General features: G+C 48.4%; 1 protein-coding gene across 2 annotated transcripts in view; it reads left to right on the top strand.

The window, feature by feature from the left end:
- The first annotated feature begins 1,178 nt into the window (after positions 1 to 1,178).
- The window catches only part of LOC135054666 (oocyte zinc finger protein XlCOF7.1-like), a 40,222-nt gene continuing 13,482 nt past the window's right edge, over positions 1,179 to 27,918 (top strand). For both annotated transcript variants that reach the window (XM_063957910.1, XM_063957907.1), the window contains exons 1-6: positions 1,179 to 1,344; positions 21,957 to 22,126; positions 22,724 to 22,912; positions 23,705 to 23,828; positions 24,355 to 24,452; positions 24,919 to 25,075. In XM_063957910.1, coding sequence (XP_063813980.1) covers positions 22,025 to 22,126; positions 22,724 to 22,912; positions 23,705 to 23,828; positions 24,355 to 24,452; positions 24,919 to 25,075 — 670 coding nt within the window. In that variant the 5' untranslated portion in view covers positions 1,179 to 1,344; positions 21,957 to 22,024. The remainder of the gene's footprint in view (positions 1,345 to 21,956; positions 22,127 to 22,723; positions 22,913 to 23,704; positions 23,829 to 24,354; positions 24,453 to 24,918; positions 25,076 to 27,918) is intronic.

Genomic DNA, 27,918 nt, shown 5'->3' with positions numbered 1-27,918 from the left:
CTCACCCTGCAGTACAGGAAGGTGACACCACAGGCCGTTCCCCCTGCGGTACAGTGAGGTGACAGCACAGGCCGCTCCCGCTGCAGTAAAGGAAGGTGACACCACAGGCCGTTCCCCCTGTGGTACAGTAAGGTGACACCACGGGCTGTTCCCCCTGCGGTACAGTAAGGTGACACCACAGGCCGCTCCCCGAGGTACAGTAAGGTGACACCACAGGCCGCTCCCCGAGGTACAGTAAGGTGACACCACAGGCCGCTCCCCGAGGTACAGGAAGGTGACACCACAGGCCGTTCCCCCTGAGGTACAGTAAGGTGACACCACAGGCCACTCCACCAGCGGGACATTAAGGTGACACCGCAGGCTGCTTCCCCTGCAGTACAGCAAGTACAGTACAGGCTGCTCCAACAACGGTACAGTAAGGTGACACCACAGGCCGCTCCCCCTGCAGTACAGTAAGGTGACACCACAGGCTGCTCCCCCTGCGGTACAGTGAGGTGACACCACAGGCTGCAGTATAAGCCATAGCTGCACAGGCGTGCGCAGAGACTGACTGGCGGGTGCCGCTCCGGACTTCCCCCCCTCCACGGCATTATAGTGTTCTCTCACCTCCCCTGTCCTGGATATAAACTGCTCACCTGGGCGGCCCAGGTGAGCGGACCAGGTGAGCAGTCTATATCCAGGACAGGGGAGGCGAGAGATCACTATAATGCCGTGGAGGGGGGGGGAGTCCGGAGCGGCACCCTCCAGTCAGTCTCTGCGCACGCCTGTGCATAGCTGATATATAATAACACAGGACACTGCCCGGGGGGGGACATATTGGGGATAGAGCAGCACATTAGTACCTGTTACTAATACAGTCAGGAGATTATTATATATATCCCTCATTAGTCACATGATAGCCAGCGTTACTATGGAGAGGGACGGGGCCTCCTCAGCGTCTCTCTGTAGCCATGGTTACTGTCCCTATTGCGCTACATCCTACTGACACGCCCACCCCGCAGCTGTCCCCTCCCGCTCACCCCATCAGCCAATCGTGTGCCCAGGCTGTATGGCACCTCCTCCAACCCACTTTCACTAGTCAGTGCTGTGATTGACGCACCGAAAAGCCAATCAGGCGGCAGATAATACTCCTGACGTCATATAGAGAGCGGCAGCTGCATCACACAGGGAATCACTAGAGTAATCAACTACATCTATCATCAGGGTCCTCATATGCGCGGTGGCCATTGTCCTGTCGTCTCTAATACATGATAGGCTGTCATATCCTGTGAGAGTGACGCGACAGAGGGGGTGGAGTTAGGGAGTCCTCAGCCGCCATTTTGGAGATCCTCATTACTTCAAGAGGTAATTTACTCTATATGATACATACTTGTCTACCTGACCCTCTCCACGAGGGAGAAAATGCTCTGTTCCTGGACTTTCCTGGTAATGTATGATTGACATCACCTGTGGTGAGCTAGTTAATTGATAAGAAAGGTGTTTCACCACAGGTGATGGCAATCATACATTACCAGGAAAGTCCAGGAACAGAGCATTTTCTCCCTCATGGAGGGGGTCAGGTAGGTAAGTATGCAAGTATGATATGTGGTATTATTATATAGGGGAGAGGGGACCGTACAGTGATATATGAGGGGAATAACACAGCTCCCTGCACACACTGATATGTGGTATTATTATATAGGGGAGAGGGGACCGTACAGTGATATATGAGGGAGAATAACACAGCTCCCGGCACACACTGATATGTGGTATTATTATATAGGGGAGAGGGGACCGTACAGTGATATATGAGGGGAATAACAGCCCCCGGCACACACTGATATGTGGTATTATTATATAGGGGAGAGGGGACCGTACAGTGATATATGAGGGGAATAACAGCCCCCGGCACACACTGATATGTGGTATTATTATATAGGGGAGAGGGGACCGTACAGTGATATATGAGGGAGAATAACACAGCTACCGGCACACACTGATATGTGGTATTATTATATAGGGGAGAGGGGACCGTACAGTGATATATGAGGGGAATAACAGCCCCCGGCACACACTGATATGTGGTATTATTATATAGGGGAGAGGGGACCGTACAGTGATATATGAGGGGAATAACACAGCTCCCGGCACACACTGATATGTGGTATTATTATATAGGGGAGAGGGGACCGTACAGTGATATATGAGGGGGAATAACACAGCTCCCGGCACACACTGATATGTGGTATTATTATATAGGGGAGAGGGGATCGTACAGTGCTATATGAGGGGAATAACACAGCTCCCTGCACACACTGATATGTGGTATTATTATTATATAGGGGAGAGGGGACCGTACAGTGATATATGAGGGAGAATAACACAGCTACCGGCACACACTGATATGTGGTATTATTATATAGGGGAGAGGGGACCGTACAGTGATATATGAGGGGAATAACAGCCCCCGGCACACACTGATATGTGGTATTATTATATAGGGGAGAGGGGACCGTACAGTGATATATGAGGGGAATAACAGCCCCCGGCACACACTGATATGTGGTATTATTATATAGGGGAGAGGGGACCGTACAGTGATATATGAGGGAGAATAACACAGCTACCGGCACACACTGATATGTGGTATTATTATATAGGGGAGAGGGGACCGTACAGTGATATATGAGGGGAATAACAGCCCCCGGCACACACTGATATGTGGTATTATTATATAGGGGAGAGGGGACCGTACAGTGATATATGAGGGGAATAACAGCCCCCGGCACACACTGATATGTGGTATTATTATATAGGGGAGAGGGGATCGTACAGTGCTATATGAGGGGAATAACACAGCTCCCTGCACACACTGATATGTGGTATTATTATTATATAGGGGAGAGGGGACCGTACAGTGATATATGAGGGGAATAACACAGCTCCCTGCACACACTGATATGTGGTATTATTATTATATAGGGGAGAGGGGACCGTACAGTGATATATGAGGGGAATAACACAGCTCCCGGCACACACTGATATGTGGTATTATTATATAGGGGAGAGGGGACCGTACAGTGATATATGAGGGGAATAACACAGCCCCCGGCACACACTGATATGTGGTATTATTATATAGGGGAGAGGGGACCGTACAGTGATATATGAGGGGAATAACACAGCCCCCGGCACACACTGATATGTGGTATTATTTTATAGGGGAGAGGGGACCGTACAGTGATATATGAGGGGGAATAACACAGCTCCCGGCACACACTGATATATGGTATTATTATATAGGGGAGAGGGGACCGTACAGTGATATATGAGGGGGAATAACACAGCTCCCGGCACACACTGATATATGGTATTATTATATAGGGGAGAGGGGACCGTACAGTGATATATGAGGGGGAATAACACAGCCCCCGGCACACACTGATTTCTCTGACGTCCTAGTGGATGCTGGGAACTCCGTAAGGACCATGGGGAATAGACTGGCTCCGCAGGAGACTGGGCACTCTAAAAGAAAGATTAGGTACTATCTGGGGTGCACTGGCTCCTCCCTCTATGCCCCTCCTCCAGACCTCAGTTAGAATCTGTGCCCGGCTCGAGCTGGTTGCACACTAGGGGCTCTCCCGAGCTTCTAGTAAAGAAAGTATTTATTAGGTTTTTTATTTTCAGTGAGATCTGCTGGCAACAGACTCACTGCTACGAGGGACTTAGGGGAGAGAAGCGAACCTACCTGCTTGCAGCTAGCTTGGACTTCTAGGCTACTGGACACCATTAGCTCCAGAGGGATCGAACACAGGCCCAGCCTCGGTCGTCCGGTCCCGGAGCCGCGCCGTCTTCCCCCTTGCAGAGCCAGAAGACGGAAGATTCCGAGGAGAAAATCGGCGGCTGAAGACTCCGGTCTTCATTAAGGTAGCGCACAGCACTGCAGCTGTGCGCCATTGCTCCCCATGCACACCACATACTCCGGTCACTGATGGGTGCAGGGCGCTGGGGGGCGCCCTGGGCTGCAATTAGAGTGCCTTAACATGGCAAAAAACACATAATATAGTCTAATAAACTATATATGTGTAAAAATCCCCTGCCATAATATTAATAAAAGAGCGGGATAAGCACGCCGAGAAGGGGGCGGGGCTATCTCCCTTAGCACACTGGCGCCATTTTCTCTTCACAGTTCCGCTGGAAGCCAGCTCCCCAGGCTCTCCCCTGCAGTTTCCAGGCTCAAAGGGTTAAAAAGAGAGGGGGGCACTAAATTTAGGCGCAAACTATACATGTTAAGCAGCTATAGGGAAAAATCACTTTATGTAATAGTGTAAATCCCTAATTATATAGCGCTGTGGTGTGTGCTGGCATACTCTCTCTCTGTCTCCCCAAAGGACTTTGTGGGGTCCTGTCCTCAGTCAGAGCATTCCCTGTGTGTGTGCGGTGTGTCGGTACGGCTGTGTCGACATGTTTGATGAGGAGGCTTATGTGAAGGCGGAGCAGGTGCCGATAAATGTGATGTCACCCCCTGCGGGGTCGACACCAGAGTGGATGGATATGTGGACGGTATTAACCGACAGTGTCAACTCCTTACATAAAGGATGGATGACGTAACAGCCGTGGGACAGCCGGCTTCTCAGTCCGTGCCTGCCCAGGCGTCTCAAAGACCATCAGGGGCTCACAAACGCCCGCTAGCTCAGATGGCAGATACAGATGTCGACACGGAGTCTGACTCCAGTGTCGACGAGAATGAGACATATACACAATCCACAAGGGGCATCCGTTGCATGATTACGGCAATGGAAAATATGTTACACATTTCTGACATTAACCCAGGTACCACTAAAAAGGGTATTACGTTTGGGGAGAAAAAGCAGCCAGTGTTTTTCCCCCCATCAGATGAGTTGAATGAAGTGTGTGAAGAAGCGTGGGGTTCCCCCGATAAGAAACTGGTAATTTCTAAAAAGTTACTGATGGCGTACCCTTTCCCGCCAGAGGACAGGTCACGTTGGGAGACATCCCCAAGGGTGGATAAGGCGCTCACACGCTTGTCAAAAAAGGTGGCACTGCCGTCTCAGGATACGGCCGCCTTGAAGGAGCCTGCTGATAGAAAGCAGGAGGCTATCCTGAAGTCTGTATATACACACTCAGGTACTATACTGAGACCTGCTATTGCTTCAGCATGGATGTGCAGGGCTGCAGCAGCGTGGTCTGATTCCCTGTCTGATAATATTGATTCCCTTGACAGGGACACTATATTGCTAACCATAGAGCATATTAAAGACGTAGTCTTATACATGAGAGATGCACAGGGATATTTGCCGGCTGGCATCTAGAATAAATGCAAATGTCCATTTCTGCCAGGAGAGTATTATGGACTCGGCAGTGGACAGGTGATGCGGATTCTAAAAGGCACATGGAGGTTTTGCCTTACAAGGGTGAGGAATTGTTTGGGGATGGTCTCTCGGACCTCGTTTCCACAGCGACAGCTGGGAAGTCGACATTTTTATCCCAGGTTCCCTCACAGCCAATGAAAGCACCGTATTATCAGGTACAGTCCTTTAGGCCCCAGAAAGGCAAGCGGGTTAAAGGCGCGTCCTTTCTGCCCAGAGGCAGGGGTAGAGGGAAAAAGCTGCACCATACAGCCAGTTCCCAGGAACAGAAATCCTCCCCTGCTTCCACTAAATCCACCGCATGACGCTGGGGCTCCACTGGTGGAGCCAGGTACGGTGGGGGCCCGTCTCCGGAACTTCAGCGACCGGTGGGTTCGCTCACAGGTGGATCCCTGGGTTCTACAAGTGGTATCTCAGGGATACAAGCTGGAATTCGAGACGTCTCCCCCTCGCCGTTACCTCAAATCAGCCTTGCCAGCTACTCCCCCGGACAGGGAGGTAGTGCTGGCGGCAATTCACAAGCTGTTCCTCCAGCAGGTGATAATAAAAGTTCCCCTCCTTCAACAGGGACGGGGTTACTATTCCACAATATTTGTGGTACCGAAACCAGACGGTTCGGTGAGACCCATTCTAAATTTAAAATCCTTGAACACTTATATAAGAAGGTTCAAGTTCAAAATTGAATCGCTCAGGGCGGTTATTGCAAGCCTGGAAGAGGGGGATTACATGGTATCACTGGACATCAAGGATGCGTACCTGCATGTCCCCATTTACCCACCTCACCATGTGTACCTCCGTTTTGTGGTACAAGACTGCCATTACCAATTCCAGACGTTGCCGTTTGGTCCGTCCACGGCACCGACGGTATTTACCAAGGTAATGGCCGAAATGATGATACTCCTTCGAAAGAAGGGAGTTATAATTATCCCATACTTGGACGATCTCCTTATAAAGGCGAGGTCCAGGGAGCAGTTGTTGGTCGGAGTAGCACTATCTCAGGAAGTGCTTCAACAGCACGGCTGGATTCTCAATATTCCAAAGTCGCAGCTGGTTCCTACGACGCGTCTGCTGTTACTGGGTATGATTCTGGACACAGAACAGAAGAAGGTGTTTCTCCAGGAGGAGAAGGCCAAGGAGTGGTCATCTCTGGTCCGAGACCTCCTGAAACCAAAACAGGTGTCGGTGCATCACTGCACGCGAGTCCTGGGAAAGATGGTAGCTTCTTACGAGGCAATTCCATTCGGCAGGTTCCATGCAAGGATCTTTCAGTGGGATCTGTTAGACAAGTGGTCCGGATCGCATCTTCAGATGCATCGGCTGATCACCCTGTCCCCGAGGGCCAGGGTGTCTCTGCTGTGGTGGCTGCAGAGTGCTCATCTTCTCGAGGGCCACAGATTCGGCATACAGGACTGGGTCCTGGTGACCACGGATGCAAGCCTCCGAGGTTGGGGGGCAGTCACTCAGGGAAGAAACTTCCAAGGACAATGGTCGAGTCAGGAGGTTTCCCTACACATAAATATTCTGGAACTAAGGGCCATTTACAATGCCCTAGGTCAGGCAAGACCCCTGCTTCAAAACCAGCCGGTGCTGATTCAGTCAGACAACATCACGGCGGTCGCCCATGTAAACCGACAGGGCGGCACAAGAAGCAGGATGGCGATGGCAGAAGCCACAAGGATTCTCCGATGGGCAGAAAATCACGTGATAGCACTGTCAGCAGTGTTCATTCCGGGAGTGGACAACTGGGAAGCAGGCTTCCTCAGCAGGCACGACCTCCACCCGGGAGAGTGGGAACTTCATCCAGAAGTTTTCCAACTGATTGTAAATCGTTGGGAACAGCCACAGGTGGACATGATGGCGTCCCGCCTAAACAAAAAGCTAAAAAGATATTGCGCCAGGTCAAAAGACCCTCAGGCGATAGCTGTGGACGCTCTAGTGACACCGTGGGTGTACCAGTCGGTTTATGTGTTCCCTCCTCTTCCTCTCATACCAAAAGGTGCTGAGGATAATAAGAAAGAGAGGAGTAAGAACTATACTCATCGTTCCGGATTGGCCAAGAAGGACTTGGTACCCGGAACTGCAAGAAATGATCTCAGAGGACCCTTGGCCTCTGCCTCTCAGACAGGACCTGCTACAGCAGGGGCCCTGTCTGTTCCAAGACTTACCGCGGCTGCATTTGACGGCATGGCGGTTGATCTCCGGATCCTGATGGAAAAGGGCATTCCGGTTGAAGTCATTCCTACGCTGATAAAGGCTAGGAAAGATGTGACAGCAAAGCATTATCACCGCATATGGCGAAAATATGTTGCTTGGTGTGAGGCTATGAAGGCCCCCACAGAAGAATTTCAGCTGGGTCGATTTCTGCACTTCCTACAGTCAGGAGTGACTATGGGCCTAAAATTGGGTTCCATTAAAGTCCAGATTTCGGCTCTGTCTATTTTCTTTCAAAAAGAACTGGCTTCACTGCCTGAAGTTCAGACGTTTGTTAAGGGAGTGCTGCATATTCAGCCCCCTTTTGTGCCCCCAGTGGCACCTTGGGATCTCAACGTTGTGTTGGATTTCCTAAAATCACATTGGTTTGAGCCACTTCAGACCGTGGAATTAAAATATCTCACGTGGAAAGTGGTCATGCTTTTGGCCTTGGCTTTGGCTAGGCGGGTGTCAGAATTGGCGGCTTTGTCCTGTAAAAGCCCCTATCTGATCTTCCATATGGACAGAGCAGAATTGAGGACGCGTCCCCAATTCCTCCCTAAGGTGGTATCAGCGTTTCATTTGAACCACCCTATTGTGGTGCCTGCGGCTACTCGGGACTTGGAGGCCTCCAAGTTGCTGGACGTAGTCGGGGCCCTGAAAATCTATGTTTCCAAGAACGGCTAGAGTCAGAAAAACTGACTCGCTGTTTATCCTGCATGCACCCAACAAGCTGGGTGCTCCTGCTTCTAAGCAGACTATTGCTCGCTGGATCTGCTCCACGATTCAACTTGCACATTCTGCGGCTGGACTGCCGCATCCTAAATCAGTAAAAGCCCATTCCACGAGGAAGGGGGCTCTTCTTGGGCGGCTGCCCGAGGGGTCTCGGCTTTATAACTTTGCCGAGCTGCTACCTGGTCGGGATCAAACACGTTTGCAAAATTCTACAAATTTGATACCCTGGCTGAGGAGGACCTGGAGTTCTCTCATTCGGTGCTGCAGAGTCATCCGCACTCTCCCGCCCGTTTGGGAGCTTTGGTATAATCCCCATGGTCCTTACGGAGTACCCAGCATCCACTAGGACGTCAGAGAAAATAAGAATTTACTCACCGGTAATTCTATTTCTCGTAGTCTGTAGTGGATGCTGGGCGCCCATCCCAAGTGCGGATTGTCTGCAATACTTGTATATAGTTATTCCCTAACTAAAGGGTTATTGTTATGAGCCATCTGTTCGTGAGGCTCAGTTATTATTCATACTGTTAACTGGGTATAGTATCACGAGTTGTACGGTGTGATTGGTGTGGCTGGTATGAGTCTTACCCGGGATTCCAAATCCTTTCCTTGTTGTGTCAGCTCTTCCGGGCACAGTTTCCCTAACTGAGGTCTGGAGGAGGGGCATAGAGGGAGGAGCCAGTGCACACCAGATAGTACCTAATCTTTCTTTTAGAGTGCCCAGTCTCCTGCGGAGCCCGTCTATTCCCCATGGTCCTTACGGAGTTCCCAGCATCCACTACGGACTTCGAGAAATAGAATTACCGGTGAGTAAATTCTTATTATTTGGTATTATTATTATTATATAGGGGAGAGGGGACCATACAGTGATATATGAGGGGAATAACACAGCTCCCTGCATACACTGATATGTGGTATTATTATATAGGGGAGAGGGGACCGTACAGTGATATATGAGGGGGAATAACACCGCTCCCGGCACACACTGATATGTGGTATTATTATATAGGGGAGAGGGGACCGTACAGTAATATATGAGGGGAATAACACAGCCCCCGGCACATACTGATATGTGGTATTATTATATAGGGGAGAGGAGACCGTACAGTGATATATGAGGGGAATAACACAGCTCCCGGCACACACTGATATGTGGTATTATTATATAGGGGAGAGGAGACCGTACAGTGATATATGAGGGGGAATAACACAGCTCCCGGCACACACTGATATGTGGTATTATTATATAGGGGAGAGGAGACCGTACAGTGATATATGAGGGGGAATAACACAGCTCCCGGCACACACTGATATGTGGTATTATTATATAGGGGAGAGGGGACCGTACAGTGATATATGAGGGGAATAACAGCTCCCGGCACACACTGATATGTGGTATTATTATTTTATATTTGAGAATAGACTACAATGTTATATGATGGGGGATTTGGAGCCCCAAGTAGGTGCCTAGTGTAAGTGTTATTACTAGTATTTATAGGAGATGAGGCAGTGCAGTTATATGTGAGTGGAAATAACACATTTATTTATTATTTATGAACAGTTTCTTATATAGCGCAGCATATTCCGTTGCACTTTACACTTAGAACAACAGTAATAGAACGAAACTGGGCAAAAACAGACATACATAGAGGTAGGAAGGCCCTGCTCGCAAGCTTACAATCTATAGGGAAATAGGCATTGATACACAAGGATAGATGCTACCTATTGCATAATGGGCCACCAGATTGCTAGGTTCTTACATTGGGTTGGAATGTAATGGTGCCCGAGTTAGCCAATCTAGGACGTCTATTTTAAAGCGGCGATAATGCACATGGCAAATCCATGCCTTGTACATGACTGCCGCTTTAAAAAAAAACGTCTGAGCTCATCCAGAAACCTGCACCTCCGGCAAACTCGGACTTCATTACATCTGGCCCATTATTGTTACTATTATATACGGTGATCGGCATGTGACGTTCTGTTGTTGTTATTATATAGAGTAGTCTGTGCTGTCCTCTCATTACCATATATGTGGGCAGACTTTATTACCCTGTGACTCTAATACATCTGGAACGGACTACAAAGTTTATATGATAATGCAGGTGGAGTAGACTGGTAGAGTCAGTAACAGGCGGTTAATGACGGTAAGCGGGAAACCACTAATTGGTCAGGTCCCGCGTGACGCAAACCCGTTCTGTGAACGCAAGGCGCAGGCAGTGAGGGCGAGGAAGCGTCCTGTCACACTGCTATATACCCCTGGAGAAGGTTTATCGTTATTTCTCTAACGTCCTAGAGGATGCTGGGGACTCCGTAAGGACCATGGGGATAGACGGGCTCCGCAGGAGACATGGGCACTTTAAGAAAGAATTTAGTTCCTGGTGTGCACTGGCTCCTCCCTCTATGCCCCTCCTCCAGACCTCCGTTTGATACTGTGCTCAGAGGAGCTGGGTGCTTTTCAGTGAGCTCTCCTGAGTTTGCTGATAGAAAGTATTTTGTTAGGTTTTTTTATTTTCAGGGAGCTCTGCTGGCAACAGACTCCCTGCATCGTGGGACTGAGGGGAGAGGAGCATCCCTACTCTCTGAAGCTAGGTCCTGCTTCTTAGGCTACTGGACACCATTAGCTCCAGAGGGATCGGTACGCAGGATCTCACCCTCGCCGTCCGTCGCAGAGCCGCACCGCCGTCCCCCTCGCAGAGCCGGAAGACAGAAGCCGGGTGAGTATGAGAAGCAAAGAAGACTTTGCAGGCGGCAGAAGACTTCGTGATCTTCACTGGAGGTAACGCACAGCACTGCAGCTGTGCGCCATTGCTCCACACACCTCACATACTCCGGTCACTGTAAGGGTGCAGGGCGCAAGGGGGGGGGGCGCCCTGGGCAGCATTTGGGAACTCATATTGGCAAAAGACCACATATATACAGCTGGGCACTGTATATATGTATGAGGCCCCGCCAAAAAAATTACAATTTAAGCGGGACAGAAGCCCGCCGCCGAGGGGGCGGGGCTTCTCCCTCAGCACTCACCAGCGCCATTTTTTCTCCACAGCACCGCTGAGAGGAAGCTCCCCAGGCTCTCCCCTGCTGATACACGGTAGAAGAGGGTTGAAAAGAGAGGGGGGGCACATAATTAGGCGCAAAAAAGATTTCTCTAACGTCCTAGTGGATGCTGGGACTCCGTCAGGACCATGGGGAATAGCGGGCTCCGCAGGAGACAGGGCACATCTAAATAAAGCTTTTAGGATCACATGGTGCGTACTGGCTCCTCCCCCTATGACCCTCCTCCAAGCCTCAGTTAGGTTTTTGTGCCCGTCCGAGAAGGGTGCAATCTAGGTGGCTCTCCTAAAGAGCTGCTTAGACAAAGTTTTTTTAGGTTTAAATCTCAGTGAGTCCTGCTGGCAACAGGCTCACTGCATCGAGGGACTTAGGGGAGAGATTTCCAACTCACCTGCGTGCAGGATGGATTGGAGTCTTAGGCTACTGGACACTTAGCTCCAGAGGGAGTCGGAACACAGGTCATCCTGGGGTTCGTCCCGGAGCCGCGCCGCCGACCCCCCTTACAGATGCTGAAGATCGGAGGTCCGGAAGCAGGCGGCAGAAGACTCCTCAGTCTTCATGAAGGTAGCGCACAGCACTGCAGCTGTGCGCCATTGTTGCTACACTTCTCACTGTTCAGTCACGGAGGGTGCAGGGCGCTGCTGGGGGCGCCCTGGGCAGCAATATTAAATACCTTTAGTGGCGAAAAATACATCACATATAGCCATTAAGGCTATATGTATGTATTTAACCCAGGCCAGTTTTCTTAAAACCCGGGAGAAAAGCCAGCCGAAAAGGGGGCGGAGCTTATTCTCCTCAGCACTCAGCGCCATTTTCCTGCTCAGCTCCGCTGGTGAGGAAGGCTCCCAGGACTCTCCCCTGCACTGCACTACAGAAACAGGGTAACAAAGAGAAGGGGGGCATAAATTGGCGATATTTATATATATTAAAAGCGCTTATAACAAAAACAACACCTTTTAGGGTTGTTTATATACATTTATAGCGCTTTTGGTGTGTGCTGGCAAACTCTCCCTCTGTCTCCCCAAAGGGCTAAGAGGGTCCTGTCTTCGATTAGAGCATTCCCTGTGTGGCTGCTGTGTGTCGGTACGTGTGTGTCGACATGTATGAGGACGATGTTGGTGTGGAGGCAGAGCAATTGCCGGTAATGGTGATGTCACCCCCTAGGGAGTCGACACCGGAATGGATGGCTTTAGTTATGGAATTACGTGATAATGTTAGCACATTACAAAAGTCAGTTGACGAAATGAGACGGCCGGAAAACCAGTTAGTACCGGCTCAGGCGTCTCAGACACCGTCAGGGGCTGTAAAACGTCCCTTACCTCAGTCAGTCGACACGGGTACCGACACAGATGAATCTAGTGTCGACGGTGAAGAAACATACGTATTTTCCAATAGGGCCACACGTTATATGATCACGGCAATGAAGGAGGCTTTGCAGATCTCTGATACTGCTGGTACCTCAAAAAGGGGTATTATGTGGGGGGTAAAAAAACTACCTGTAGCTTTTCCAGAATCAGAGGAATTGAATGACGTGTGTGATGAAGCGTGGGTTAACCCAGATAGAAAACTGCTAATTTCCAAGAAGTTATTGGCATTATACCCTTTCCCACCAGAGGTAAGGGCGCGCTGGGAAACACCCCCTAGGGTGGATAAGGCGCTCACACGTTTATCAAAGCAAGTGGCGTTGCCGTCTCCTGATACGGCCGCCCTCAAGGATCCAGCGGATAGGAGGCTGGAAACTACCCTAAAAAGTATATACACTCATACTGGTGTTATACTGCGACCGGCAATAGCCTCAGCCTGGATGTGCAGTGCTGGGGTAGTGTGGTTGGATTCCCTGACTGAAAATATTGATACCCTGGATAGGGACAGTATTTTATTGACTCTAGAGCAATTAAAGGATGCGTTTCTTTATATGCGAGATGCTCAAAGGGATATTTGTACTCTAGCATCAAGAGTAAGTGCGATGTCCATATCTGCCAGAAGAAGTTTATGGACGCGACAGTGGTCAGGTGATGCGGATTCCAAAAGGCATATGGAAGTATTGCCATATAAAGGAGAGGAATTATTTGGGGTCGGTCTTTCGGACCTGGTGGCCACGGCAACTGCCGGCAAATCCACTTTTTTACCTCAGACCCCCTCCCAACAGAAAAAGACACCGTCTTTTCAGCCGCAGTCCTTTCGCTCCTATAAAAACAAGCGAGCAAAAGGACAGTCTTATCTGCCGCAAGGCAGAGGAAAGGGTAAGAGAGGGCAGCAAGCAGCCCCTGCCCAGGACCAGAAGCCCGCCCCGGGTTCTACAAAGCCATCAGCATGACGCTGGGGCTTTACAAGCGGACTCAGGAGCGGTGGGGGGTCGACTCAAGATTTTCAACAATCAGTGGGCTCGCTCACAGGTGGACCCGTGGATCCTGCAGATAGTATCTCAGGGTTACATGTTGGAGTTCGAAAGGTCTCCCCCTCGCCGGTTCCTAAAGTCTGCTTTACCAACGTCTCCCTCAGAAAGGACGACGGTATTGGAAGCCATTCACAAGCTGTATTCTCAGCAGGTGATAGTCAAGGTACCCCTCCTACAACAGGGAAAGGGGTATTATTCCACACTATTTGTGGTACCGAAGCCGGACGGTTCGGTAAGACCTATTCTAAACCTGAAATCCTTGAACCTGTACATACAGAAATTCAAGTTCAAGATGGAGTCACTCAGAGCAGTGATAGCGAATCTGGAAGAAGGGGACTTCATGGTGTCCCTGGACATAAAAGATGCTTATCTGCATGTCCCAATTTACCCCTCACACCAAGGGTATCTCAGGTTCGTGATACAAGACTGTCATTATCAGTTTCAAACGCTGCCGTTTGGTTTGTCCACGGCCCCTCGGGTCTTTACCAAGGTAATGACCGAAATGATGGTTCTTCTACGAAGAAAAGGCGTATTAATTATCCCTTACTTGGACGATCTCCTGATAAGGGCAAAGTCCAGAGAACAGCTGGAAGTCGGTGTAGCACTAACCCAGGTAGTGCTTCAGCAACACGGGTGGATTCTGAATCTTCCAAAATCTCAATTGACCCCGACAACACGTCTGCTGTTCCTGGGAATGATTCTGGACACGGTTCAGAAAAAGGTGTTTCTCCCGGAGGAGAAAGCAAGGGAGTTATCCGAACTTGTCAGGAACCTCCTAAAACCAGGAACTGTGTCAGTACATCAATGCACAAGAGTCCTGGGAAAGATGGTGGCTTCTTACGAAGCAATTCCATTCGGCAGATTCCATGCACGAACATTTCAGTGGGATCTGCTGAACAAATGGTCCGGATCGCATCTGCACATGCATCAGCGGATAACACTGTCACCAAGAACAAGGTTGTCTCTCCTGTGGTGGTTGCAGAGTGCCCATCTGTTAGAGGGCCGCAGATTCGGCATACAGGACTGGGTCCTGGTGACTACGGATGCCAGCCTACGTGGCTGGGGAGCAGTCACACAGGGAAGAAACTTCCAGGGCGTGTGGTCAAACCTGGAGACGTCCCTTCACATAAATATACTGGAGCTAAGAGCGATCTACAATGCTCTAAGCCTGGCAAAACCGCTGCTTCAGGGTCAGCCGGTGTTGATCCAGTCGGACAACATCACGGCAGTCGCCCACGTAAACCGACAAGGCGGCACGAGAAGCAGAAGAGCAATGACAGAAGCTGCAAGGATTCTGCGCTGGGCGGAAAATCATGTCATAGCACTGTCAGCAGTGTTCATCCCGGGAGTGGACAACTGGGAAGCAGACTTCCTCAGCAGACACGACCTTCACCCGGGAGAGTGGGGACTTCATCCAGAAGTCTTCCACATGATTGTGAACCGTTAGGAAAAACCAAAGGTGGACATGATGGCGTCTCGCCTCAACAAAAAATTGGACAGATATTGCGCCAGGTCAAGAGACCCTCAGGCAATAGCTGTGGACGCTCTGGTAACACCGTGGGTGTACCAGTCAGTGTATGTGTTCCCTCCTCTGCCTCTCATACCAAAGGTACTGAGAATTATACGGAAAAGGGGAGTAAGAACAATACTAGTGGCTCCGGACTGGCCAAGAAGAACTTGGTATCCGGAACTTCAAGAGATGCTCACGGAGGATCCGTGGCCTCTACCTCTAAGAAGGGATCTGCTTCAGCAGGGACCTTGTATGTTCCAAGACTTACCGCGTCTGCATTTGACGGCATGGCGGTTGAACGCCGGATTCTAAAAGAAAAGGGCATTCCAAAGGAACTTATTCCTACCTTGATTAAGGCTAGAAAGGAAGTGACTGTACAACACTATCACCGCATTTGGCGAAAATATGTTGCGTGGTGTGAGGCCAAGAAGGCCCCAACGGAAGAATTTCAATTGGGTCGATTCTTACATTTCCTGCAAGCAGGATTGTCTATGGGCCTAAAATTGGGGTCCATTAAAGTTCAAATTTCGGCCTTATCAATCTTCTTCCAGAAGGAATTGGCGTCAGTGCCTGAAGTACAAACTTTTGTCAAAGGTGTACTACATATACAACCCCCAATTGTGCCTCCAGTGGCACCGTGGGATTTGAACGTAGTTTTGAATTTTCTCAAATCTCATTGGTTTGAGCCTCTAAAATCGGTAGATTTAAAATACCTTACATGGAAGGTAACCATGCTATTGGCCCTGGCTTCAGCCAGGAGAGTTTCAGAGTTGGCGGCTTTATCGTACAAAAGCCCATATCTGATTTTCCATACGGACAGGGCAGAACTGCGGACACGTCCTCATTTTCTCCCTAAGGTGGTTTCGGCTTTTCACTTGAACCAGCCTATTGTGGTGCCTGCGGCTACTAGCGACTTGGAGGACTCCAAGTTACTGGACGTTGTCAGAGCATTAAAAATATATATTTCAAGGACAGCTGAAGTCAGAAAATCTGACTCATTGTTTATATTGTATGCACCCAACAAGATGGGTGCTCCTGCGTCTAAACAGACGATTGCACGTTGGATCTGTAGCACAATCCAACTTGCACATTCTGTGGCAGGCCTGCCACAGCCTAAATCTGTAAAGGCCCACTCCACAAGGAAAGTGGGCTCATCTTGGGCGGCTGCCCGAGGGGTCTCGGCATTACAACTCTGCCGAGCAGCTACGTGGTCAGGGGAGAACACGTTTGTAAAATTTTACAAATTTGATACTCTGGCTAAGGAGGACCTGGAGTTCTCTCATTCGGTGCTGCAGAGTCATCCGCACTCTCCCGCCCGTTTGGGAGCTTTGGTATAATCCCCATGGTCCTGACGGAGTCCCAGCATCCACTAGGACGTTAGAGAAAATAAGAATTTACTTACCGATAATTCTATTTCTCATAGTCCGTAGTGGATGCTGGGCGCCCATCCCAAGTGCGGATTGTCTGCAATGTTTGTACATAGTTATTGTTACAAAAATCGGGTTATTACTATTGTTGTGAGCCATCTTTTCAGAGGCTACTTCGTGTTTGTTATCATACTGTTAACTGGGTTCAGATCACAAGTTGTACGGTGTGATTGGTGTGGCTGGTATGAGTCTTACCCGGGATTCAAGATCCTTCCTTATTGTGTACGCTCGTCCGGGCACAGTACCTAACTGAGGCTTGGAGGAGGGTCATAGGGGGAGGAGCCAGTACGCACCATGTGATCCTAAAAGCTTTATTTAGATGTGCCCTGTCTCCTGCGGAGCCCGCTATTCCCCATGGTCCTGACGGAGTCCCAGCATCCACTACGGACTATGAGAAATAGAATTATCGGTAAGTAAATTCTTATTATAAACAGCAGCTACTGGGTTAACATTAAATTACTGTGTTATTCCTGGGATATATAGCGCTGGGGTGTGTGCTAGCATACTCTCTCTCTGTCTCTCCAAAGGGCCTCGTGGGGGAAACTGTCATCAGAAAGGACATTCCCTGTGTGTGTGTGGTGTGTCGGTACGCTTGTGTAGACATGTCTGATGAGGAAGGCTATGTGGGAGAGGAGCGGGAGCAAATGAATGTGGTGTCTCCGCCGACGGTGCCGACACTTGATTGGATGGATATGTGGAAGGTTTTAAATGATAATGTTAATTCCTTGCATAAAAGATTAGACAAAGCTGATGCATTTGGACAGTCAGGGTCTCAACCCGTGCCTGATCCTATGTCGCAGGGACTGTCAGGGTCTCATAAGCGCCCACTATCCCAAATTGTTGACACAGATACCGACATGGATTCTGACTCCAGTGTCGATTACGATGATGCAAAGTTACAGCCAAAATTGGCTAAATCCCTTCGATATATGATTATAGCGATAAAGGATGTTTTGCACATCACAGAGGAAACCCCTGTCCCTGACACGAGGGTGTATATGTATAAGGGTAAGAAACCTGAGGTAACTTTTCCCCCCTCACACGAACTGAATGAGTTATGTGAAAAAGCTTGGGAATCTCCAGATAAAAAACTGCAGATTTCCAAACGGATTCTTTTGGCGTATCCTTTCCCGCCAACGGATAGGTTACGATGGGAATCCTCCCCTAGGGTGGACAAAGCCTCAAAGATGCTGCTGATCGCAAACAGGAGGGTACCCTGAAGTCCATTTATACACATTCAGGTACCTTACTCAGGCCAGCAATCGCGTCGGCCTGGGTCTGTAGTGCGGTAGCGGCATGGACAGATACCTTATCAGAGGAGATTGATACCCTAGATAAGGATACTGTTTTATTGACCCTGGGGCATATTAAAGACGCTGTCCTATATATGAGAGATGCTCAAAGAGACATTAGTCTACTGGGTTCTAGAATAAACGCTATGTCGATTTCTGCCAGAAGGGTCCTGTTGACTCGGCAATGGACAGGTGATGCCGACTCAAAAAGGCATATGGAGGTTTTACCTTACAGGGGTGAGGAATTGTTCGGAGAAGGTCTCTCGGACCTGGTCTCCACAGCTACAGCTGGAAAGTCAAATTTTTTGCCTTATGTTCCCTCACAGCCTAAGAGAGCACCGCATTATCAAATGCAGTCCTTTCGTTCACAAAGAAACAAGAAAGTCCGAGGTGCGTCCTTCGGAATTTCAGCCACATGTGGGTTCACTCCCAGGTGGATCCCTGGGCAATAGAAATTGTGTCTCAGGGTTACAAGCTGGAATTCGAAGAGGTGCCTCCTCGCCGGTATTTCAAATCGGCCCTACCAGCTTCCCCGCTAGAGAGGGAGATAGTGTTAAATGCAATACAAACATTGTATCTTCAGCAGGTGGTGGTCAAGGTTCCCCTCCTTCAACAGGGAAGGGGTTATTATTCGACCATGTTTGTAGTTCCGAAACCGGACGGTTCGGTCAGACCCATATTGAATTTAAAATCTCTGAACCTATACTTGAAAAGGTTCAAGTTCAAGATGGAATCGCTAAGAGTGGTCATCTCAAGCCTGGAAGGGGGGGATTTTATGGTGTCACTGGACATAAAGGAGGCGTACCTTCATGTCCCCATTTATCCACCTCATCAGGCGTACCTAAGATTTGCGGTACATGACTGTCATTACCAATTTCAGACGTTGCCGTTTGGTCTCTCAACGGCCCCGAGGATTTTCACCAAGGTAATGGTGGAAATTATGGTGCTCCTGCGGAAGCAAGGTGTCACAATTATCCCGTACTTGGACGATCTCCTCATAAAGCGAGATCAAGAGAGCAGGTGCTGAACAGCGTATCTCTTTCACTGAAAGTGTTACAGCAACACGGCTGGATTCTCAATATTCCAAAGTCGCAGTTGGTTCCTACGACTCGTCTGCCTTTCTTGGGCATGATTCTGGACACGACCCAGAAAAGGGTTTATCTTCCGATAGAAAAAGCCCAGAAACTTATGACTCTGGTCAGGAACCTTTTGAAATCAAGACAGGTGTCAGTGCATCATTGCACTTGAGTCCTGGGAAAGATGGTGGCGTCATACGAGGCCATTCCCTTTGGCAGGTTCCATGCGAGGACTTTCCAATGGGATCTGCTGGACAAGTGGTGCGGGTCACATCTACAGATGCATCGGTTGATCACCCTGACCCCAGGGCCAGGGTGTCACTCCTGTGGTGGCTGCAGAGTGCTCACCTTCTCGAGGGCCGCAGATTCGGCATTCAGGATTGGATCCTGGTGACCACGGACGCAAGCCTCCGAGGTTGGGGAGTAGTCACACAGGGAAGAAATTTCCAAGGTCTTTGGTCACGTCAAGAGGCTTGTCTTCACATCAACATCCTGGAACTAAGTGCCATATACAACGCCCTACGTCAAGCGGAGACCTTACTTCGCGACCAACCAGTTCTGATCCAGTCAGACAACATCACCGCAGTGGCTCATGTAAACCGCCAAGGTGGCACAAGGAGAAGAGTGGCAATGGTGGAAACCACCAGAATTCTTCGCTGGGCGGAGAGTCATGTAAGCGCACTGTCAGCAGTGTTCATTCCGGGAGTGGACAACTGGGAAGCAGACTTCCTCAGCAGACACGACCTACACCCGGTAGAGTGGGGACTTCATCCAGAAGTCTTCGCACAGATTGTAAGTCGTCCCGCCTCAACAAAAAGCTACAGAGGTATTGCGCCAGGTCCAGAGACCCTCAGGCAGTAGCGGTAGACTCCCTAGTGACACCGTGGGTGTTCCGGTCAGTCTATGTATTTCCTCCTCTTCCTCTCATACCCAAGGTGTTGAGGAGAAGAAGAAGAAAAGGAGTGAGAACAATCCTCATTGTTCCAGATTGGCCACGACGGACCTGGTATCCAGATCTGCAGGAAATGCTCACAGAAGATCCGTGGCCTCTTCCTCTAAGGCAGGACCTGTTGCAACAGGGACCATGTCTGTTCCAGGACTTACTGCGGCTGCGTTTGACGGCATGGCGGTTGAACGCCGGATCCTAGCGGAAAAAGGCATTCCGGTTGAGGTTATCTCTACGCTGATACAGGCTAGGAAGGAAGTAACAGCAAAACATTATCACCGTATATGGCGAAGATATGTTTCTTGGTGTGAGACCAAGAATGCTCCTACGGAAGAATTCAATTTGGGCCGTTTCCTTCACTTCCTACAAACTGCAGTGGATTTGGGCCTTAAATTAGGCTCCATTAAGGTACAGATTTCGGCCCTATCCATTTTCTTTCAAAAAGAATTGGCTTCTCTCCCAGAAGTTCAGACTTTTGTAAAGGGAGTACTGCATATTCAGCCTCCTTTTGTGCCTACGGTGGCGCCTTGGGACCTTAATGTGGTGTTAAGTTTCCTAAAGTCACACTGGTTTGAACCACTTAAAAAGGTGGAGTTGAAATATCTCACGTGGAAGGTGGTCATGTTATTAGCCCTGGCTTCGACTAGGCGAGTGTCGGAATTAGCGGCTTTGTCACATAAAAGCCCCTATCTGGTTTTCCATATGGATAGAGCGGAATTGCGGACACGTCCTCAGTTCCTGACAAAAGTGGTTTCATCCTTTCATATGAACCAACCTATTGTGGTGCCTGTGGCTACACGGGACTTAGAGGATTCCGAGTCCCTTGATGTGGTCAGGGCTTTGAAAATTTATGTAGCCAGGACAGCTAGAGTCCGGAAAACAGAAGCACTGTTTGTTCTGTATGCAGCCAACAAGCTTGGCGGCCCTGCTTCAAAGCAGACTATTGCTCGATGGATCTGTAACACGATTCAGCAGGCGCATTCTACGGCAGGAATGCCGTTACCTAAATCGGTCAAAGCCCATTCCACTAGGAAAGTGGGCTCTTCTTGGGCGGCTGCCCGAGGGGTCTCGTCACTACAGCTGTGTCGAGCTGCTACTTGGTCGGGTTCAAACACCTTTGCAAAATTCTATAAGTTTGATACCCTGGCTGAGGAGGACCTCATGTTTGCTCAATCGGTGCTGCAGAGTCATCCGCACTCTCCCGCCCGTTTTGGGAGCTTTGGTATAATCCCCATGGTCCTTACGGAGTCCCCAGCATCCTCTAGGACGTTAGAGAAAATAAGATTTTACTTACCGGTAAATCTATTTCTCGTAGTCCGTAGAGGATGCTGAGAGCCCGTCCCAAGTGCGGACTTCTTCTGCAATACTTGTATATAGTTATTGTTTCAATAAGGGGCTACGTTATTGTTGCATCGGGCATGAACGGATGCTATGTTATTTGTCATACTGTTAACTGGGTTGTTATCACAAGTTATACGGTGTGATTGGTGTGGCTGGTATGAATCTTGCCGTGGATTACCAAAATGCTTTCCTTGTACTGTCAGTCTCCTCTGGGCACAGTTTCTCTAACTGAGGTCTGGAGGAGGGGCATAGAGGGAGGAGCCAGTGCACACCAGGAACTAAATTCTTTCTTAAAATGCCCATGTCTCCTGCGGAGCCCGTCTATCCCCATGGTCCTTACGGAGTCCCCAGCATCCTCTACGGACTACGAGAAATAGATTTACCGGTAAGTAAAATCTTATTATTTTTTTTCTGCTAGGACATAAGTGACTTAATCTTGGTGATATGTATACGTCCATTGTAGTACTTTCACTATCACAGTGTGAGAGGCTGCAGTAATAGATATATTGTTATATTCCAGGACTTGGTTCCTTGTACTAATATAAATGGTCACATATTTGATTATGTTACAGGTGTACAATGTGATGACATGTTAATTAATTTAATTATTATATTTATTCCTAGATAATTACACAGTGTCAATCCGGAGAGACTTTTTTTTTTTGACATTACACGATTGTGAGACGTGTCCTATGTACATCATTGAGTCACTGAGGATGGAGAAGGACAGGAGTCCTATGACTGAGAGAATACTAAGTCTCACCCTGGAGATCATCTACCTGCTGACTGGGGAGGTGAGGGGATCTGGGAGTGTCACAGTGACATCACTTATATCTATAGTAATAATACAGGGACATGACTGGGGAGGTGAGGGGATCTGGGCGTGTCACAGTGACATCACTTATATTTATAGTAATAATACAGGGACATGACTAGGGAGGTGAGGGGATCTGGGAGTGTCACAGTGACATCACTTATATCTTTAGTAATAATACAGGGACATACCTGGAGAGGTGAGGGAATCTGGGAGTGTCACTGTGACATCACATATCTATAGTAATAATACAGGGACATGACTGAAGAGGTGAGGGGATCTGGAAGTGTCACTGTGATATCATATCTATAGTAATAATACAGGTACATGGCTGGGGAGGTGAGGGGATCTGGAAGTGTCACTGTGATATCATTTATATCTATAGTAATAATAATTAACATAACTATAGTAATAATACAGGGACATGACTGAAGAGGTGAGGGGATCTGGGACATGACTGAAGAGGTGAGGGGATCTGGGAGTGTCACTGTGATATTTCTATCTATAGTAATAATACAGGGACATGATTTGGGAGGTAAGGAGTTTATGCCGTTATAATGTATTTTCCAATACACAGGATTACACAGTAGTGAAGATATCCAGGGAGTGTGAGACACCCAGTAGCCATCCCTTTGTGTCAGGAGGACTGAGCAGGAGCCAGAGCCCCATCAAGGTGTCTCCACCTCACTCATGGATACATGAGAGGCACAATGACCAGAAGATCCTGGAACTCACCAACAAGATCATTCAGCTGCTGACTGGAGAGGTGACTGCTGGGAATGGGACATTATACAGTAACACCAGGTGATGTGTCTGGGTGATGACTGGAGAGGTGACTGCTGGGAATGGGACATTATACAGTAACACCAGGGGATGTGTCTGGGTGATGACTGGAGAGGTGACTGCTGGGAATGGGACATTATACAGTAACACCAGGGGATGTGTCTGGGTGATGACTGCTGGGAATGGGACATTATACAGTAACACCAGGGGATGTGTCTGGGTGATGACTGGAGAGGTGACAGCTGGGAATGGGGCATTATACAGTAACACCAGGGGATGTGTCTGGGTGATGACTGGAGAGGTGACAGCTGGGAATGGGGCATTATACAGTAACACCAGGGGACGTGTCTGGTTGATGACTGGAGAGGTGACTGCTGGGAATGGGACATTATACAGTAACACCAGGTTCGTGTCTGGGTGATGACTGGAGAGGTGACTGCTGGGAATGGGTCATTATACAGTAACACCAGGGGACGTGTCTGGGTGATGACTGGAGAGGTGACTGCTGGGAATGGGACATTATACAGTAAGAGCAGGGAATGTGTCTGGGTGATGACTGGAGTGGTGACTGCTGGGAATGGGACATTATACAGTAACTCCAGGGGATGTGTCTGAGTGATGACTGGAGAGGTGACTGCTGGGAATGGGACATTATACAGTAACACCAGGGGATGTGTCTGAGTGATGACTGGAGAGGTGACTGCTGGGAATGGGACATTATACAGTAACACCAGGGGATGTGTCTGGGTGATGACTGTATCATTGTGTGTGTCAGGTTCCTATAAGGTGTCAGGATGTCACTGTCTATTTCTCCATGGAGGAGTGGGAGTATATAGAGGAACACAAGAGTCTGTACAAGGACGTGTTGATGGAGAATCACCGGCTCCTCACATCACTGGGTAAGAGGAGACTTCCGTTTGTTGTACAGGGGAGAGCAGGTGTAGGGTACCCTATATACACACATCATCTGATAATCACATGTATACACTGTACTCCAGGGCTACCATCAGGGGTGGACTGCTAGGACAGCAGTCCTGGGCCCTGACCACAACGGGGCCTGCTTGGCAGTAGTGTGGATTGGAGTTCATCACAGGTTGCCGTAGAGGGACCGCACTAGTTGCATATTGAATTTGCAGTGGCAGCTCCTGATTGGCTGCCGGTTCATGAGCTCCGATTGGCTCGTGGCTTGCTTCAAATATGAAATACTACTGGTGCTGTCCTTCTAAGAGTGCCTACTCCGGACTCCTTTCCTGTGCTGCTGCTGTGGTCCCGGCCCTGCTGCGGTCATGCCGGGAGCGGCAACCGGCGCCTAGAAAGGTAAGTTGTGGGACTGCAATGGGAGCAGAAGAAGAGAGGGCCCTGCCTATTCTGACAGTACCCTATAGTTTCTGATGGCTATACTCAGTCACTGTGTGTCTCCTACAGATGGACCCAGTAACAGGAATACCCCAGAGAGATGTCCCCGTCCTCTGTATTCCCAGGATTGTACAGAGGAGAATCACAGGATCCCACAGGAGCATCAGGTAGGTGAGATTTAGGGTCTCATCAATATACCAATGTGACTATCACTATTTGATCTGTAGAGAAGTTGTGTCTCATACACTAATATTCTTCTGCTTAATATCAAATAATAACAGACATTGGGGGTAATTCCAAGTTGATCGCAGCAGCATTTTTGATAGCAATTGGGCAAAACCATGTGCACTGCAGGGGAGGCAGATATAACATGTGTAGAGAGAGTTAGATTTGGGTGGGTTATTTTATTTCTGTGCAGGGTAAATACTGGCTGCTTTATTTTTACACTGCAAATTAGATTGCAGATTGAACACACCCCACCCAAATCTAACTCTCTCTGCACATGTTATATCTGCCCCCCCCTGCAGTGCACATGGTTTTGCCCAATTGCTAACAAAAATCCTGCTGCGATCAACTTGGAATTACCCCCATTATGAAAGTTTTTTTGTTTTTTTTGTTTTGTGGGTTATTTAGGTTGAAGATCTGACTAATAATGCAGAGGATATAGAGAGAGAAGAAGAGACGTATGTGACTGATATGAAGGCAGAAGATACAGAGGGAGAAGAAGAGACGTATATGAGAGGTGATCAAGAGTGCAATGAGGAGGAAATCCGTACAGATATCAACACAGGTGCGTAATAAACATGTATTACAGAAGAGTCACATATTCCCTTGGCTCAGTCACTACAGCAGTGTCTTATCACATACCTCTGTCAGTACAAACTAACGAGAGGAATGTATCTGCCCAGTGGGAGAGTCAGGAGCCATCATCCCCTATTATACTCCTGCTCTCCCCTCACATCATGTCACTGTGTGTTACCACTCTAGAGATGTACCCTGCAGTTTGTCTGGTCAGTTCTGGATAGGAGATAAGGCATCTCGCTGGGGCCTCCAGGAAATGACTGCGTCTTGTTTGCTTACACCCTGTTATCAATTCTGAGAAGTCTGCTCCGCATACACTTTGCAAATTTCAGTCGACTGGAGAGAGAGAGATAAAACTCATACACTGTCTGTGATGTATTCAGATCAGCTCCGAGAATCCATGCTCAGGCTCCTTTATTTATAGTACCAAAAAATCATCAGCATTTGTGTTTACAAACATCTCTTGCCATATATGGTTACACAGTATAGAATAGAGTCCATAGATGAACAGAGAACAATAATAATATTGTTGCCAAGTCCTCACGAGGCTAGGCTAACGATCCAGCACCTGAGCCAATATTAATATCACATTTGTCCTCTAAAGGGTTAACCCCTCAGGACTCTGTGCTGGATGGGTTGTGTGCAAACTGTTTTAGGTTCACAAAAAGCCTCAAACATGTTGACCAACCGGCCTCAGGCCAGGAACCTGCACAAGAACCCCCGTGGGCTTCTTTTGCACAGGTTCTGTCGAATATAGCAGATCCCTTGGCTGTTCCAGCTATGTCTCCGGGCATGGAATGCCCACAAAACTCTGCTGCATTTATGCAACAACCCCCCTGGATGAATGTGCTGTCACACTCAGTCCAAGATTTGGCCCAGACCTTGGCTGCCTGTCAGCAATTGTTACTAGCAGATGGGTCCAGGGATTTGAAAATGTTTAGACATGAGGCACCACCCTCACAATCTACACGGGTTTTTCATATATCCGATGATACTGCAAATGAAGCCAAATCTTCTCTCTCTAAGTCTACCTCAAGAGAATAGGAGCACCACACCACAGTGTGAGTTAATATGGATTTCACTGCACAAATTGTCAGTGTAAGAAGTAGTAGAGCCTAGACTAAGATCTAAGGCTCCAATCTTTAAACGTTCAAAAACAGTAAAAGCTGAATATCCAAAACTCAGTTGACGGAAATTATACAAGAGGCATGGGAAACACAGAGTAAGAAGTTTAAGTTACCAAAACAAATTGGTCTCTTACTATCACCTTTGGAATGTGTTAAAAGGGAAGTTCCTCCCAAGGTAGATGCTCACGTAGCTCGACTGGTGCTCAAATCTACAATACCTCTGTCTTCAGCATTATTAATTGATGCAACAGACAGAAAAATTGATAACTATCTTAAGACTGTGTTTTCCCTATCGGGGGCAAGTGCAACATCAGCTATTGCCACAGCATGGGTGGCTAAAGCCGTGACAGGCTGGGTGGAAGCTTTTGAGATGATTTCTCAGTTCAGGAAGGAACAAGAGAACAATTATCCCATATAGCAATTATAAAGCAAGCAGCTGCCTGTATGGAATAAGTGGCCCTAGATATGGCTATATTAGCTTCTCAAGCATCAGCTTCCTCAGTAGCCACTCGCAGGGCAGTGTAGCTACGTTCAAGGAAGGCTGATACGAAATCCAAGAAAGTATTGGAATCCTTATCCGTTGTTGGAAACATTCTGTTCGGGATAGAAATAGACAACATTCTAATGTCGGGAGCAAACTCTAAATCAGCTGGGTTTTCCTCGACATCTAAACCTAGATTCCCTGCTTTCCGATCCTTTCGGCTCCAAGGTAAAGCGAAGGGAAAGGCTTATGTCAAACAGTCTCAATCAAATAAAACTGTTAAGACTAAGGTCAACCAGGCTTGGTCAGCCAGATGCTCTACTGCTAGACCAGTAGACAAGTCGTCGGCTTGATGGCACGGGCCTCCACATGGGGGATCCCAAGGTGGGAGGCCGACTTCTTCAGTTTGCACAGGTTTGACAGCAGTTCACCACAGATACCTTGGTTCAAGAGAAATGAACAGAAACAGCGCTGTTGTTTGTCCAATAACTTAAACTAAGATAAAAAAATTATATATGTTTTAAGTCTATTAAATTTTGTGAACTTTTTACTTATCCGTCTTTTTTCAGTATTTTTAATAGACATTTTATTCCTTATATAGAAATTTTATCTTAGTTTAAGTTATTGGACAAACAACAGCGCTGGTTCTTTAATTTCTTTTGTATCTTTACTAACCAGGGTTTGACACCCCTTTACCAGTCGCTATTGGCAGCGCAGTGGTTATTTCCCTCTTTGTTTACCTTGGTGCAAGAAGCGGTGTCTCACGGGTACGCCTTCTCCTTCAAGAAGCGTCCCCCTCAACAGTTCTTTTGCACCAGCCCCGCCGTCAGTGGCAACGAAGGTCAGGGCTCTACAAAATGCAGTACAGAGTTTGCTACAATCAGGAGTGATAGTGCCAGTTCCCTCAGCACAACGAGGACTAGGTTTCTACTCTACCCTGTTCCTGGTTCAGAAGCCAAATGGGTTTCACTGGCCCATTCTCAGTCTCAAAGCTCTGAACAAATATATTTGGGTGCCTCGACTCCATATGGAAACATTACAGACCATTATCCTGGCAATGGAGCCGGCGGATTTAATGGTGTCCCTGGACATTCTAGATGCTTAATTACATGTACCAATTGCACTCTCCCATCAGTTTCAGGCACTACCCTTTGGACTTGCCACAGCTCCAGGGGTATTTACCAAAATTATGGATGTGATGGCAGCTCACCTACGTCGTCAGGG

Source organism: Pseudophryne corroboree, chromosome 3 (assembly GCF_028390025.1).
Source record: "Pseudophryne corroboree isolate aPseCor3 chromosome 3, aPseCor3.hap2, whole genome shotgun sequence".
In the NCBI taxonomy this organism is placed as follows: Eukaryota; Metazoa; Chordata; class Amphibia; order Anura; family Myobatrachidae; genus Pseudophryne; species Pseudophryne corroboree.
The sequence above is the reverse complement of the archived record's forward strand: the minus strand, read 5'-3'. Positions and strand labels throughout refer to the sequence as shown.